General features: G+C 35.1%; 1 protein-coding gene across 1 annotated transcript in view; it reads left to right on the top strand.

Annotated features, from left to right (window-relative positions):
- The window catches only part of WDR36 (WD repeat domain 36), a 42,848-nt gene that overhangs the window by 4,127 nt on the left and 22,240 nt on the right, over positions 1 to 16,481 (top strand). The window contains exons 3-12 of the mRNA XM_046000882.1: positions 78 to 178; positions 1,624 to 1,741; positions 3,849 to 3,981; positions 5,434 to 5,488; positions 6,898 to 7,030; positions 7,344 to 7,519; positions 8,053 to 8,173; positions 8,688 to 8,753; positions 11,836 to 11,922; positions 13,069 to 13,214. Of these exons, the coding sequence (XP_045856838.1) occupies positions 78 to 178; positions 1,624 to 1,741; positions 3,849 to 3,981; positions 5,434 to 5,488; positions 6,898 to 7,030; positions 7,344 to 7,519; positions 8,053 to 8,173; positions 8,688 to 8,753; positions 11,836 to 11,922; positions 13,069 to 13,214 (1,136 nt within the window). The remainder of the gene's footprint in view (positions 1 to 77; positions 179 to 1,623; positions 1,742 to 3,848; positions 3,982 to 5,433; positions 5,489 to 6,897; positions 7,031 to 7,343; positions 7,520 to 8,052; positions 8,174 to 8,687; positions 8,754 to 11,835; positions 11,923 to 13,068; positions 13,215 to 16,481) is intronic.

Genomic DNA, 16,481 nt, shown 5'->3' with positions numbered 1-16,481 from the left:
CATGAAAAATGTTCCATGTTTCTATCTGTGCCAAGATCTTAAAGTTTCATACTTATTTTATATTTCCTTTTACCTAGGTAACTCTCTTCCACAGGATATCTGCTGTATGGCAGCTGATGGGAGGCTAGTCTTTGCTGCCTATGGGAATGTTTTCTCTGCATTTGCCCGTAATAAAGAGGTTTGTATCACTGAACTATTTTAATTTGTCTTTTGCAGTCAATAGTTGATTGTCATGAAAGTGGAGAGAACTTTATTGTTGCCATTCTTCAACTGGGACACTCTGGCCATGGTGTTTTTTTAATTGTAAACCTTTATGTAGTTTGCTGGAGGAGGAGAAGTTGATTTCATCGATTTCTCTTAAAATTAGTTAAAACTGGTACTTTAGTTCAGTTTTCTTTGTCATGAATGAATATCAGAACTGTTTGGGCAACTTCTTCAAAATTTTCTTGCTCCAGTTGACTCCCATCTCCTGAGCTGTCTTCTTTGTATGTTGGGTTGGGGTAGGATTTTTTTTAAATGCCTTTGAAAATGCTTTCCTGGGAGATTAATTCATATTTATACCACTGCTTTATGTGAATTGACTTTTTCACTGTGAACAACTCAGTCCATGACTCCTTTTCTTAAGAACCAAGTGCTTGTTTTCTGTATAGAGAAAACTTCTTCTACACTGCTAAGGAAGGGTATTTTTTTGTCCTAATCTATCAGTTCATTTCTCAGTTTGTCGTGGAACAACTGATTTGGGAGATGACTTGACGCTCATGGTCCAGAATGAAAGGGAAAGTGGCAGTGGGCCTGCCTAGATAGCAGGTAATCGAATCACTTTACTTGTAAAGGCCTGACTTGGGCTGACAATTGTTCCCAGAGTCCTGCATCATCACTGTCTGTGGCAGAAGAAGGCAGTTTACCTGTGAAGTTCTTTAATGGGACTTATTTGGATTTTTAGAGAATCCAGAAAAATGTCCTTGTTTCCCCCCCCCCCCCCCAAAATACTTCAGTTTGTAGTTTTCCTGGAAGATACATATATATAGGGAGAAAGTAAGGGTGGCAAGGCATCAGAATCTTAACTGTAGGAATCTAGGGTCAAAAGGGCAAAGAGAAGAAACAGTGTTTCTGGAGCTTGGTGAGAACTGAAACCATGGGGAAGGTCTGTAGTTTCTGAGGGATGTAGCTACTGTAAGGATAATGGTCTCTGTCAAAACTAAAAGCTATGAGGGGCAAGTGCTCTATCTCCCCCATCTCATCTGGGAACCAGCTTGTGATGGAGTCTGTAGAGGTCAGCCTTCTAGAACCTAGCCACTTTTTTTTAGGATGCTTGGCGCTGTGCTGGTTGGATTGGGTGAGGGACCCATTTGTGTGTATGTATCCTCCCTAAGGTCCATTGTAAGGTTGAGTCTCAGATGTCTCATTTTCTGGGTTTTTAGTCCAAGCTTCCTTATTATTGGACTAGGTGGTGGAGGAGGTGAAAATGCCTGATTCTTTGCTATTTGTTATTTTAACCTTGGATAATTGAAAGTTGTACTTCTTTTCTCAACTTGAGCATCTTTATGATTAGCATATTTTTGGTTAATATGAATAAGGTAAATGAATAATAACATAAAATTCTTTTGAACTTTGGCATTGTAGGTAGTACACACCTTTAAGGGTCATAAGGCAGAAATCCATCTTTTGCAACCCTTTGGGGATCACATTATTTCTGTTGATACTGACAGCATTCTTATTATTTGGCACATATATTCGGAAGGTAAGAATCAACCAATTTATTGCATTATCTTGGGGGGTAGATATGTGTAGCTAAAATTAAAAACGTATAAAAACACAACTTCCAGGTCAGGTTTCACATGTAATCAGAAAAAATTTTAGACTCTTTAATATGTATGAGGAAAAAGGTTTTAAGTATAATATGGATAAGCAATTTTAGTCAGCTAGCTGAGGTATTTACAATCTGTTAAATGTGTTTCTCTCTCCTAATAATACTTTACATTGCAGTTCTTAAAGTTTAGTGATATGCTAATTTTTCTTTATGGAGTGAATTTTGGTAAATGTTCTTGGTTTGTATTTTCAGCCTTCAGTAAAGGAAATTAGAGTGGTCAACTAAGAACCTATAATCTGAAGGAAAGTATCCATCCTGTTTCTAAGACTATAAGTCAGTGTCCTTCAACTGTGATACTCTTATACAGTGGTACTGAGCTGTGTCTGTAGGACTGTCTTAATCTTCAAAGGTTGGGAATTTATCCCCAGAATATCCCCCCTCAATAAAAGACTATGGATCTCCCATGAATTCAAGCTTTTATGTGTTTTTTTAAATTTGTTTACATTTTTTAGCTTATGTTTTCTCTTGATTAACTCATTGTTCTATGAGTTATGTTTGTTTTTAGTAAAAATTGCTCTCCTGGAAGTTAATCCATGTCCTTGTTCAAATTAGACCTTCTTTGTTCTGCTTTGCCCAAGTAAAGGGAGCAGAATTCCTGAAGTAGTCATTGTGCAGATAGGTGTTAAAAGACTTTAATAAAGTTAGAGAATCTGATTTTTATAGTCCTGCAGGCTTTCTGTTGTTGCTGGTGCCAGCTTTTTATTATTGTTACAGCAACACATTGAACCTGTCTTCAGGGAGCTGTTTATGTTGTTTAATAAGTAAAATTGCTAGTTGCAAATAGAGGCAAGGCTCTTTTAAAGTAGGATTTAAGGTTTGTAATATTTTCACCTTTTTAAACTGGGTACATATATCTCTGGGAATGTGTAGCAGTGTGCCACATAATATGTGAGACTAAAAATGAAATGTGAAATTTACTTCGTTTGATATTCAAATTTTGGAAAAAATTTAGTGAAAAATTGTTTACAGGATGCCTATGTGGCTCAGTGGGTTAAGCGTCTGCCTTTGCCTCAGGTCATGATTGCAGAGTCCTGGGATTGAGTCCCACTTTGGGCTCCTTGCTCAGCAGGGGAGCCTGCTTTTCCCTCTGCCTGCTGCTTCCCGTTTGTGCGTGCTTTCTTTCTCTGACAAATAAATAAATAAAATCCTAAATAAAAAAAAGGAAAAGAAAAATTGTTTTCGTTATGCATGAGCTGTGAAGTAGAAAACAAAATTTGCACATAAGAATTTTAAATAGAGGTAAGATTTTAAAAAATGGCTGGGTTTGCTATTCTCTACTCCACAACGCTGTAAGTTCTTTTTCTTTCCTCTGTTAGAGGTTCTGTGGAAATGTGTGAGAAGCACTATTCTTACTTTCACCAAGATTTGCCTCTTATTTTTTACATCTTTGAGTGGTCAGTCATTCATCCTAGACCTCAGTACAAGCATTTCACTTGGAATATTCATTCTGCCTTTTGGTCAAATTATAAAAATATTAAGGCTGGGGTGCCTGGGTGGCTCAGTGGGTTAAAGCCTCTGCCTTCAGCTCTGGTCATGATCCCAGGGTCTTGGGATCAAGCCCCGCATTGGGCTCTCTGCTCGGCGGGGAGCTTGCTTCCCTTCTCTCTCTCTGCCTGCTTCTCTGCCTATTTGTGATCTCCGTCTGTCAAATAAATAATAAAATCTTTAAAAAAAAAATTAAGGCTGATTCCTAGAGTAACTTTTCTTTAATCTTTATTTTTTATTCCTATAATCCAGCAATGAGTGAAGTTCTTAATAGTATTGATATTAGAACTTTTAGAAAATTTCTGGCAGTCTAAATTATATTTTCAAGTTGCCCCTCATCACTTAATTTTTCAAGAAATGTGCATAGGTTAGTATGTAAGTCTTCTGTTTATATTAGGACATAAATTTTTGATTTGGTAGACTTACTTAAAGGGCTAAATATATGGGTATATAAAAAATAATTACATATTATTTATAACTTTGACTTTTGCAGAGGAATACCTGCAGTTGACTTTTGATAAATCAGTGTTTAAAATTTCTGCAATTTTGCACCCAAGTACCTACTTGAATAAAATACTTCTCGGCAGTGAACAAGGAAGCCTACAGTTATGGAATGTAAAATCCAAGTAAGCACTGTGTTTAGAATATAACATAGGTGGTTCCCATCTTATCCTTACCTCCTGTTCCCTAATGCATACTTAAATCTTGCAGTTCTCCCTGCCTTTATATGTTTATTTGGAGGGCTTTCAATATCTCTTTGAGTTGTTACTCATGGCATGACATGCAAAAGGGCCTGGCATGTTGGTCTTGGGACATGATGGGCAGCTTCATAAATACCCATTTGATGGATATTTATAGCCATCGCCCAAATCTATTGTAAAGAATCCATATAGCTATAGAGAAGACTATAGCAAAGTAACATAAGAAAACAATTATGATGGACAGCATCTAGTTTTCAATAAACTGAAAAGGTAGGAGAAGGCAAAGTAAATCAGTGTTAATTTAGTGCTAGCATTTAGGAATCATTTTCAGGGTAAAAGTACTTTTATTAGCAATCACAAACTTGATGGACATCTACTATAATCTTACGGGTATAGCTGGAAGGCCAGATAAATGTTAGTTGAACATTTATCTGGAGAAAAAAGTGACAGCTCAGTCATCTTTGTATAGCATTAAAGAGACAAACAAAACTTTTTTATTTGACCATCCAAATTGTCCTTTCTAAAGCCCTTGTAAATTTGAAAAGGAAAATAAGATTATTAAAGGTTTATCCTAGTTCTCAGTTTTAAATCAGCATTTTCATTCAGTTTAACAGATATCACTGACTATTCACTCTGTGCTTATCTCAGGGATAATGACTAAGAGGTATTTTCTCTGCCCCTAAGCTTATCTGTTGAGGCTCTTCATGTGATGTTTACACTACTGTACATTAAGTATCACTTGGGTAATCATTGAGTAAATTAATCTGTGCCCACTTACTGAATTTACTATGTGATTTAATATTTTATTGAATATCATTATAAAAATTTCAGAACCTGTTTCCTCAAGGACTTATTTTTCATTTGTGGCTTGATTTCAAAATTTAGAGCAGCATCACTATTGTCATTTAATTGTTTTTGACATTAGTATCATAGTTATATTCCCTTCTATAATATTTTTTAGAGCTCTGCCTGTATTCTATGACGGTTTTTTTATTATAGTTTGTAATATAAAATGGTTTTTAGTCATGTATTTTTTTTTTTCTGTTGAACAGTTGGTATAGTATAGTAATTACTAGTAGCATCAGGCATGGGATCTGGAATTGGTCTGTCTGGGCTCTGAATTATATAACCTTAGCCATATAACCTTAACTTAATTGTTTCACAAAATTAAGTTTCTTGGTTTCTGTATCTGAAAAATGGTGATAATATCTACCTCATGGATTATTTTGAGTATTAAATAAGTTAATATATGTACTTAAAATAATGTGGGACAAAGTAACAACTTAAACGTCTTCTCTTACTATTTCACTTTTTAATATGTAGTTGATTTTGTTTTCCTAAAAAAGTAAAACCTTTCAACTATTTTTCTTCTTGTAGTAAACTACTATATACATTTCAGGGATGGAAAATTGGAGTAACAGCTCTTCAGCAGGTTAGTATTTTTGTATTAAGTCAAAGAAGAAATGAAGTTAGTAGTGTAATCTTTCAATTTCAGGGGTCAACCATATTTTTAGACTTGAGGACAATAATATATAGGATTAATTTATTTTTATAAATATTGCCCTAAAAAGTAGTGCTTTGGAAATATAATTAAAAGCAAATAATAATGCCTTTGCCTATAAACATTTGTAGGAATCTTTTTGCTTGAAATTAGGCGCTAAACTTCTATGGGATTATGTTTACCATTCATTTTTCAAGCATGTAGTCCAGTGCCTTGTACAGAGTGGAAATGATGAAGATGAGTTCAGTGAAGGAGATTGTAGGTCATACAGAGAAATTTGTCAGAATTTTGAGAGTTGTAGCTTGGAACAATTGGGACCCAAATCCTAATATTTCATCAGCTAGACTCTTCCATAAATATCTGTTTTTGTTTTTATGAGTTTGCAGAACATGTATGAATGAATGAATGTATGTCTGCCGAGAATCTTATGCATATATTGGACACATGAACTTCCAGTGTACCCTTGTCCTTCTAATATTTATTGCTTATATGTTCCCAGTTTATATTGATTCTTTCATTCTCTCTCACTAGCATCAACTTTGCTATGCTTTTGCCTACCCAAAAGACCCCAAAGGTATCTGACATTAGGTCCCCTAAGGACAAGGAATAACAATAATAATACAAATAATAATAATAATACAAGTTTCCCCAGGATTTTAGTTTCCTCAGGGTCTTATACATAATAGTCGCTTGATGAAAATTTAATAAAATGTTTAGCCTGATTCCATTCTGTAATGGTATGGGAGATTGATCTTCTTTGCTAAAATAGAGAAACTTATTGTGGAGCCTAAATCTAAGACTCCTGTATAAAATGAAGAGTATATTCATAGATTATTAGAGCTGAAACAGACTAATTGTAAAACTTTTTTGCCTTTTAACGTGTTTTATAGGCTCTTCCTGTTTTCCTTGGATACGTAATTCATCACTTTCTTTGTACTTGACCCTTTGTGTTGCCATGCATATGGCAAGCCTTTATATGTTGTTTTCTAGGAGTTGTCTCTATTTTCTGTTTCTGTCCTGTCAGTCATCTATAGTGATTTCATATATCAGATTCTTTCTTTTACGGCCATTTTCTTACCGTGTCAGCTGTGTTTTAGGGTGAGGAGGTTGATGGTGGCTACGACATTTGAAGCAGGGAAGTAACTTGAAAACATCATTCCTAAATACGTACACATGAAATAACAATTAAGCATGCTAGAATGGTAATACTTTTTTTTTTTGGCCATCCTCAGGAAGATAATTCCATTTTTTTGATAACACATAAGTAATGATGCGTAGCATCAGGATTATTAAAGCTATTTTGATTAAGAAAATGAAAAGCTGAATAATTTAATTTTCAGGCACCAGCTGTGGATGTTGTTGCTGTTGGTCTTATGTCAGGTCAGGTTATCATTCACAACATTAAATTTGATGAAACATTAATGAAATTTCATCAAGACTGGGGACCTATTACTTCGATTTCATTTCGCACAGGTAACTTTTAACTTTTTTATTGATAAGTATTAAGAAAATTTAAAATGCATTACTTTGAAGTTCATAGAAATTTTCCAAATGGATGTTTGCTTACAATTTAATGTATTTAATAGAAATGACTGAAATACTGCATTACAAATAGCCAACGGATTATGAATAGCTTATTGGTGGATAGTCTTTTTCTAACTTTATGTTTATGGATTAGAAGGGTAGAGAGAAGAATTGTTAAGTTTGGTAGTTTTATGGTGCATGTTTTGTGTTTTTAAGATTTTTGGTGCATGTTTTTCTTAATATGTTTTATTTTTGATAACAGATGGTCATCCAATAATGGCAGCTGGAAGCCCGTGTGGCCATATTGGACTCTGGGATCTAGAAGACAAAAAATTAATCAATCAGATGAGAAATGCACATTCTACAGCAATTGCCGGGCTGACATTTCTCCATAGAGAGCCACTTCTTGTCACAAATGGTGCTGATAATGCTCTGAGGGTATTATGATTATCATTGTTTCCATTTTCCTGGCTTCTGTCCTTGGGGTTATTACAAGCATTTTTTTTTTTTTTAAAGATTTTATCTATTTATTTGACAGACAGAGATCACAAGTAGGCAGAGAGGCAGGCAGAGAGAGAGAGAAGGGGAAGCAGGCTCCCCACTGAGCAGAGAGCTCCATGTGGGGCTTGATCTCAGGACCCTGAGATCATGACCTGAGCCGAAGGTGGAGGCTTAACCCACTGAGCCACCCAGGCGCCCCTAAGCATGTTTTAATGTATGATTCTGGAACCTAGAAATTGAGAGGAAAATGGGATAAGGTAATGGTATAGATGAAGCAAAGAGCACAACAGGTTACATGATTGCAGCGAAGGGAGAAAGTTAACAGTTTCTCTCTCCCCAGGCCCCCTCTCCAGGGTCAGCAGCCTGGCAAGCACCACCTGATGCCAGCTGATATATGTAGAAGATGGTCTCACTGCTTTCAGATCACCTAACACATTGCAAAAGAACCTTATCTTTTTATTTCTTTGCAGATATGGATATTTGATGGTCCCACAGGTGAAGGTCGCCTTTTGAGATTCAGAATGGGACATAGTGCTCCTCTTACCAAAATCAGATATTATGGACAAAACGGACAGCAAATTCTTAGTGCAAGTGAGTTTCCATTTTGTGCTTTTAGTTTATTCAAGCAAGTATAGAGAGCAGAGTACTTAATATTTATTAGGTTTGGTATTTACAAATTTTCGAATTCAGATACCCCTTAGAGTGATTTGGAAATCTGGAGAAATGAGATTCTTTTCGAATATTTCAGGAAACATTGTAGATGATATTATCTGCATTTGGAGTGTTATTTTATTTATTGATTCTCAGAGATGGTCAGATTCTGAAACTGTAGCCCTTGACTAGTCTAATAATCTACTGAAAATTATTAGTACTTCATTTTATCCTTTGTTCTTACTAATTGACATTCTGTCCACAGGTGAATATAGTAGTTGCAATCCAGCTCTCCTTTTAAAGTGTTTCAAATTATAATTTTAAGGGTTTTTTGTTGTTGTTGTTTGTTTGTTTAATTTTAAGGTTTTAAGAATCTAATTTTATAAGATCTGTCATTCAGATGATCCACTGTTGTGATGAAGTTTGACTAAGTATTTTCTATCTATATCAACAGGTCAAGATGGAACTCTTCAATCATTTTCCACAATACATGAAAAATTTAACAAGAGTTTAGGACATGGTAGGTCATTTGCAAGGTGAAAATAAAGCTACTGGTCACAAAAGAAATATTTCAAGATACTGTGAGACAACCAGAGGAAGTTTTGTTGATAAATTTCCTCTTTCTATGACTGAAATTAAAAAACCCTTGTATGAAAGAGTATAGTAAGATTCTTAAGATCAGTGTTGCTATGGAAGTGATTGAGGTGTTGCTATAAAGTTATTGAAAATAATTAGACATCTTGGGTGGTAAAAACATACTGCTGGCACCTAGAAGACACTGATGATCTCACTGGAGCCATGTGTAGAGTGCAGGATTTTAAACATGGAAGGGACCTTAGAGGAAGTAGCAAAGTAAGTGGTGTCCCATCTTTTTGGAAAAAGGCCTTGTTTTATTCTCTGTCCCTTCCCATCATGTCCAGCATTTGAGAGATTTTATATATTAAACAAAAACTTTTTTCAGTTTTATTTATAATTAGTCTTTTTAAGCTGCTGTCCTAGTTGTTATGCATATATATACTTCAGAAGAGTTTTAGGATTTTTTTTTTTAATTTATTTATTTGAAAGAGAGAGCTAGAGAGAATATGAGGGAGAGGGAGAAGCAGGCTCCCCTCTGAATAGGAAGCCTGATGTGGGGCTTGATCCCAGGACCCTGGGAACATGACCCAGGCCAAAAGTGGACACTTAACTGACTGAGCCACCTAGGCATGCCTTTTTGGATCATTGTTTAATCAGCATCCAAATAACTGAAAATTACAGTTAACTGTAATTCACAGAAGAGATTTATATTTGTAAGATAATCTTCACCTCTAGGGATATGATATATCCTCTTTAAGTTTATTTCAGTGAAGTTTTTTTTAGTTTTCCTCCTATTGTTCCTACATATTTGAGATTATTCAGTGGCATTTTATGTATTTTAATATAATTTGAGAATAATTTATTTTTTGCTAGTATTATGGGTGTGATCTTTGTTCATTGTATTTCTGCCCTGCAATATTTAATATTTAATAATTAGCATATAAGAATACATAACATTGTAATTACAACATAATAATTACAATGATACTAGATATTACTGCACCATAGGAACTCAATTGTGGGTTTTTTTGGTTTTGGGTTTTTTTTTTTAATTTAATTTAATTTTATTTTTTTCAGTGTTCCAAAATTCATTGTTTATGCACCACACCCAGTGCTCCATGCAATACGTGCCCTCCATAACACCCACCACCAAGCTCACCCCTCTCCCATCCCCACCCCCTCCAAAATCCTGTTTGTTTCTCAGAGTCCACAGTCTCTCATGGTTTGTCTCCCTCTCCGATTTCCCCCAACTCACTTCTCTCCATCTCCCAAATGTCTTCTGTGTTATTCCTTATGCTCCACAAGTAAGTGAAACCATATGATAGTTGACTGTCTCTGCTTGACTTACTTCACTCAGCATAATCTCTTCCAGTCCTGGCCATGTTGATACGAAAGTTGGGTGTTCATCCTTTTTGATGGAGGCATAATACTCCATCGTGTATATGGACCACATCTTCCTTATCCATTCGTCCATTGAAGGGCATCTTTTTTTTTTTTTTTTTTTTGGTTTTGAAACTTTTATTAATTTTAGTATTTGTGAATTTTGTATGCATTATTTTTTTTTATTTTTATTTGTTTATTTACAGCATAACAGTGTTTATTGTTTTGGCATCACACCCAGTGCTCCATGCAGTACGTGCCCTCCCTATTACCCACCACCTGGTTCCTCAACCTCCCACCCCCCTGCCGCCCCTTCATAACCCTCTGGTTGTTTTTCAGAGTCCATAGTCTCTCATGGTTCATCTCCCCTTCCAGTTTCCCTCAACTCCCTCTCCTCTCCATCTCCCCATGTCCTCCATGTTATTTGTTATGCTCCACAAATAAGTGAGACCATATGATACTTGACTCTCTCTGCTTGACTTATTTCGCTCAGCATAATTTCTTCCAGTCCCGTCCATGTTGCTACAAAAGTTGGGTATTCGTCCTTTCTGATGGAGGCATAATACTCCATTGTGTATATGGACCACATCTTCCTTATCCATTCGTCCGTTGAAGGGCATCTTGGTTCTTTCCACATTTTGGCAACCGTAGCCATTGCTGCAATAAACATTGGGGTACAAATGGCCCTTCTTTTCACTACATCTGTATCTTTGGGGTAAATACCCAGTAGTGCAATTGCAGGGTCATAGGGTAGCTCCTTTTTTAATTTCTTAAGGACTCTCCACACTTTTTTCCAAAGTGGCTGCACCAACTTTCATTCCTACCAACAGTGTAAGAGGGATCCCCTTTCTCCACATTGTCTCCAGCTCTTATTGTTTGCTCTCTTGTTGATTTTGGCCATTCTGACTGGTATAAGGTGATATCTCAATGTAGTTTTGATTTGAATCTCCCTGATGGCTAGTGATGATGAACATTTTTTCCATGTGTCTGTTAGCCATTTGTATGTCTTCTTCGGAGAAGTGTCTGTTCATGTCTTCTGCCCATTTTTTGATGTTCTGTTTTTTGGTGTTGAGTTTGAGGAGTTCTTTATAAATCTCAAGATATCAGCCCTTTGTCTGTAGTGTCATCTTCTACATATAGCTGTCCAATTTTCCCAGCACCATTTATTAAAGAGACTGTCTTTTTTCCACTGTATATTTTTTCCTGCTTTGTTGAAGATTATTTGACAACAGAGTTGAGGGTCCGTATCTGGACTCTCTACTCTGTTCCACTAGTCTATGTGTCTGTTTTTGTGCCAGTCATTGTTTTGTTTTTTTTTTTATTGTTTCTATATTTGGTCTAATGGAATGATTAATACTTCAAATAATTATTTGATTGTTTTTCTTGATTAACATGACTGTATGACTGTCATCTATAAAAATGGTTACTTTTACTTTGATTTATCAATTACTTATGTTATTTATGTAATTATATAGATTGAATTTCATAAATGATTAAATAATAGTGGTAATAACATCTTTATATAGCTTCTGACTTAAAAAGGAGTATCTTGAACTTTGTAGTTATGTGACAAGGCATAGCTTTTCTGTTACGTACTTATTTCATTAAGAAGGTCTTAGCTGTATTTCCCTCTCCCTCAACCCTAGGATTAATAAATAAAAAAAGAGTCAAACGTAAAGGACTTCAGAATGCCATATCAGTAAGACTTCCGCCCATCACAAAGTTTGCAGCTGGTAAGTAACTTAATACCCTGTTTCGAGAAGTTCTACTTTGTTTTTTATTTTCCCTACTATCTATTTTTAAATTTTCTTGATTTTAAAAAATGTTTTTGCAAATATTAATAAGCATTTGGAAGTAACTCCAAGTGCATGCACATCTAATGTGAAGACTAAAAACGAGTTATCTATAATTTGCAATTGTTACCTTTTAATTTCAGGTTTTGTTCTTCTCTGTAAGACCTATTAATAAACAGTGTTTGGTATTTCATTTTGTAACACTTCTTAATCTGTTATATGCCTGGTATAATGAAAGTCACTAATGTTAAAAAGGTAAGAATGGAGATCATCCAGCTCTAATTTAATCAAAATCAAAATACACCGAGGTCTTATGCTACATCATTTGAGTGGTGTTTGATTCAAAGAAGTGATTCTAAGAAAAATGTAGATAGGTGATGGGATTGTAGAGGGAAAGCTATCCTAGAAATAAGGCACCATTTCCATTTCGAGGTTATTGTATCAACCAGATGATGGTTTCTTTTTTCTATAAATTTACTTTTGACCACTCTCCTATTTTTTGTCTTAGAGCTGAGTGATCTTACTGAAACATCTGAATCATGTCACTCACCTGCTTAAAAACTTTCAGAGGCCCTTATTACTTAGAGGATGCAGTTTCCTCTCCATAACGTGGCTTTCATGATCCTTTGTGATGTGTGGCCCCAGTTGCCTTGCCTGCTTCCCATCCTTCTCAGGAAAATACTTTCTGTGCTTCATTTTGTTCATGTTACTCTTGAACCTGTTTGTGTCCCTGTTTCCTGCTCCCCCATTAATTGTTATTTGTTTTACTGCTTCTTTTTGGGAGCCAGTTATTTCTGTCCTCAAATCTCTCAGTAAACTTCCTGAGTGCTTTTATAAGACACTATATTCTTTATTATAATTTCTTTTATACTTGATCTTAGCCAAAAGGCCGAGAAGCGATATAGTTTCTTCTAATCAGAATCTCTTGTTAGAGTAGAAGCTCAGTGCTATCCAGAATTAACTGTAAACCATCATGTGTCTGTCTAGAGGTTAATGAAAATATGAATATTATACACTTAATAAATAATAGGCGAATGAATGAGGGAATGAAATGTAATTTGATTTATTATTTTTATTATGTTTTAGAGGAAGCTCGTGAAAGTGACTGGGATAGTATCATTGCTTGCCATCAAGGTAAATTATCTTGTTCAACCTGGAACTATCAGAGATCTACAATCGGTGCTTACTTTCTCAAGCCAAAAGAGCTAAAGAAAGATGACATAACTGCAACTGTAAGTGAATTTGAGTTTTTGATAAGAGCATTTTCTCCTATAAAACTGTCTGTGGTAATCTTGTTATACTCAGGTTTATTAATGATAATACTGGTTGAAAGAAAATATTTAACATTTTGAAATTACTCCCTAATAATGTTAAGTTTTGCAATGGTAGAGATTTATTTTAGGTTTAAGTTAAGCTTTTCTTAATCAGATATAGTATATTATTTTAGTTTTCTAATTGATATAGGATTACTCAGAATACCCTTTGAAAATGAATTCAGCATTTATCAGTGAACTTTCTTACCTTAATTATGTTAAATGTATAGTACTATATTCAGGGAATGTGAATCTTAAGGTTTCTTTTTTTTTACTTTCTTTCTTGATTTCTTTCGTTAACAGGGATAAGATTTAGTTAACTTTAATAAACAAGTTATTTAAATATTTTATTTCTTTTCTTATGTTTGTCTCTTGAGAATTGCCTTGTAGAGAAATTCTGACTTCAATTCTAAGCCTTTCTTAAATGCAGCTTTAAATGCCAGTGTTTACTTAAAAGTTTACTTCTGTTAAGAAATTTTGTTTTGTTTGCTTTTGTTTACATATAAGTCTACTGCGTTGGGTTCAGATTTAAGATGTAAAGTAGCAGTGTCAAATTTGGTTTGCAGAATTGTTGCTCCTGCTTTTTTAAAAACAGTTTTACTGATATAACTCACATACTATAAAATTCTCTCATTTAAAGTGTACACTTTAGTGATTTTTAGTATATTCATAGGATTGTGCAGTCATTACTAAAATTCCGTCAGTCCAATTTTAGAACATTCTTATCACCTTAGGAAAGAAACTCCATTCTGGGGCGCCTGTGTGGCTAGTGGGTTAAAGCCTCTGTCTTGGGCTCAGGTCATGATCCCAGGGTCCTGGAATCGAGCCCCGAGTCAGGCCCTGCGTCGGGCTCTCTGCTCAGCAGGGAGCCTGCTTCCTCCTCTCTCTCTGCCTGCCTCTCTGCCTACTTGTGATCTCTGTCTGTCAAATAAATAAATAAAATCTTTAAAAAAAAAAAAAGAAAGAAAGAAAGAAACTCCATTCTGTCACTTCCCCCTCTCCCATCTCCTTAACTTAGGTGACTACAATGTGCTTTTTAATTCTATAGATTTTCTATTCTGGGCATTTAATTTAAATGGAATCATATAATATATGGTCTTTCTGATTGGCTTCTCCTTCACTTAGCATAATGTTTTCAGAGTTTATTCATGTTGTAGCATGTTTAGTACTTTGCTCATTTTATTGCTGAATAATATTCCATTTTGTGTATAAACCACATTTTATTTAGCCATTGACCATTTGATGGGATTTATGTTGTTTCTCCTTCTTGGCTGTTATAAATAATGCAAACATTATTGCATAAGTTTTTATGTGAACATATGTTTTTGTTTCTCTGCATTTATACCTAGGATTAGAATTTTTAGGTCATAATGCAGCTCTGTGTTTAACATTTGTGAGGAACTGCTAACCTGTTTTCCAAAGTGGCTATATCTTTTTACATTTCCACTAGCAGTGTATAAGGTTTCTAATTCCTGTCCGTCCTAGCCAACACTTGTGATTGCCTGCCTTTTTGATTATTGTCATCCTAGTTGGTATGAAGTAGTATCTTATTGTGATTTAAATTTGTGTTTCCCTCGTGACTTAACAATGGTTGAGCATCTTTCATGTGCTTATTGACTGTTCATATGTCTTCTTTGGAGAAATGTCTGTTCAAGTCTCTCTGCCCATTTAAGGGATTATTTGTCTTTTTATATTGAGTTGTAAAGGTTCTTTATGTATTCCGGATGCATGTCCCTTATCTCATATGTGATTTGCAATGTTTTTTCCCCCATTCTGTGGGCTGCCATTTCATTTTATTATTGATATCGTTTTCAGTGGAAGAGTTTTTAATTTTGATTTAGTCCAGCCTGTCTTTTTTTTCTTAATTGCCTGTGGGTTTTGAGAAATCATTGCCTAACTGAGGGCCATGAAGATTTACCCCTGTGACTTGACCTAAGACTTTCATAATTTTAGCTCTTAATTTAAATCGGTGATCCTTTTTGTGTTAATTTTTATGTATGGTGTAACGTAGAGGTCCAGGTTTATTCTTTCGCATTCGGAATCTAGTTGTCAGAGCATCATATTCAAAAGGCTATATTCTTTACCCCATTGCATAGTCTTCTCATGTTCACCAAAAATAAATTTGATGAGAATGTAAGGGTTTATTTCTGGATTTCTCCATTCTCTTCTGTTTTATATGTCTGTTGTTAGTCAGTACCATACTGTCTTGACTAAGGTATCTTTGTATTAAATTTTGAAATCAAAGATTGAATCCTCCAAGTTTGTTCTTTTTTCAAGATTGTTTTGGCAGTTTTGGTCTCTTGCATTTCCAGGTGAATTTTAGGATCTGTTTGTCAATTTCTGCAATGAAAGCAGCTAGGATTTTGATACAGGTTTTGTTGATCCATAGATCAATTTGAGGAGCATTATCATCTTAACATTACTTCTGATCAACAAACATGTGATGTTTTTCCATTTATTTAGAGCTTTAATTTCTGTCAGCAATATTTTGGAGTTGTCAGTGTACAAGTCTCATACTTCTTTGGTTAAGTTTTTCCTGGTATCTTACTCTTCTTTTTCTTTTTTTTTTTTTAAGATTTTTATTTATTTATTTGTCAGAGAGAGAGAGAGAGAGCAAGAGCGAGCACAGGCAGACAGAGTAGCAGGCAGAGACAGAGAGAGAAGCAGGCTTCCTGCGGAGCACAGAGCCCGATGTGGGACTCGATCCCAGGACGCTGGGATCATGACCTGAGCCAAAGGTAGCCGCTTAACCAACTGAGCCACTCAGGCGTCCCTATCTTACTGTTCTTAATGCTAATATGAATGGAGTTCGTTCCTTAATTTTGTTTTGTTCATTGCTAGTACATTGAAATCTTGCTGAACTTAATTAGATTTAATAGTTATTTAGTTAATTAGATTTAATAGAGCACCTCTATTGCTCACTTATTAAAAGTGTAATTCCACATCTGATCCTATTTGAACATAGTTTTTTGTAAGTGTGTATGCTCTATTCTCCACAGTACAAAGTCCTGTTTTAAGTACTTGTACTATTTTCAGAATCATAGAGATTTTATCTTAAGCTTCTTAAGTTTACCTACACAGTTTTGAGTAGCTGTGTACTAGTAGTGGTAATAATAATTACAGCCAGCATTTTTTTGTGTGCTTACTTTCTCCCAGGCTTTATGCCCAACATGTATTATTTTATAT

This window comes from Meles meles, chromosome 3 (assembly GCF_922984935.1).
Source record: "Meles meles chromosome 3, mMelMel3.1 paternal haplotype, whole genome shotgun sequence".
NCBI lineage: Eukaryota > Metazoa > Chordata > Mammalia > Carnivora > Mustelidae > Meles > Meles meles.
This window is presented reverse-complemented; position numbering and strand designations above follow the sequence as displayed.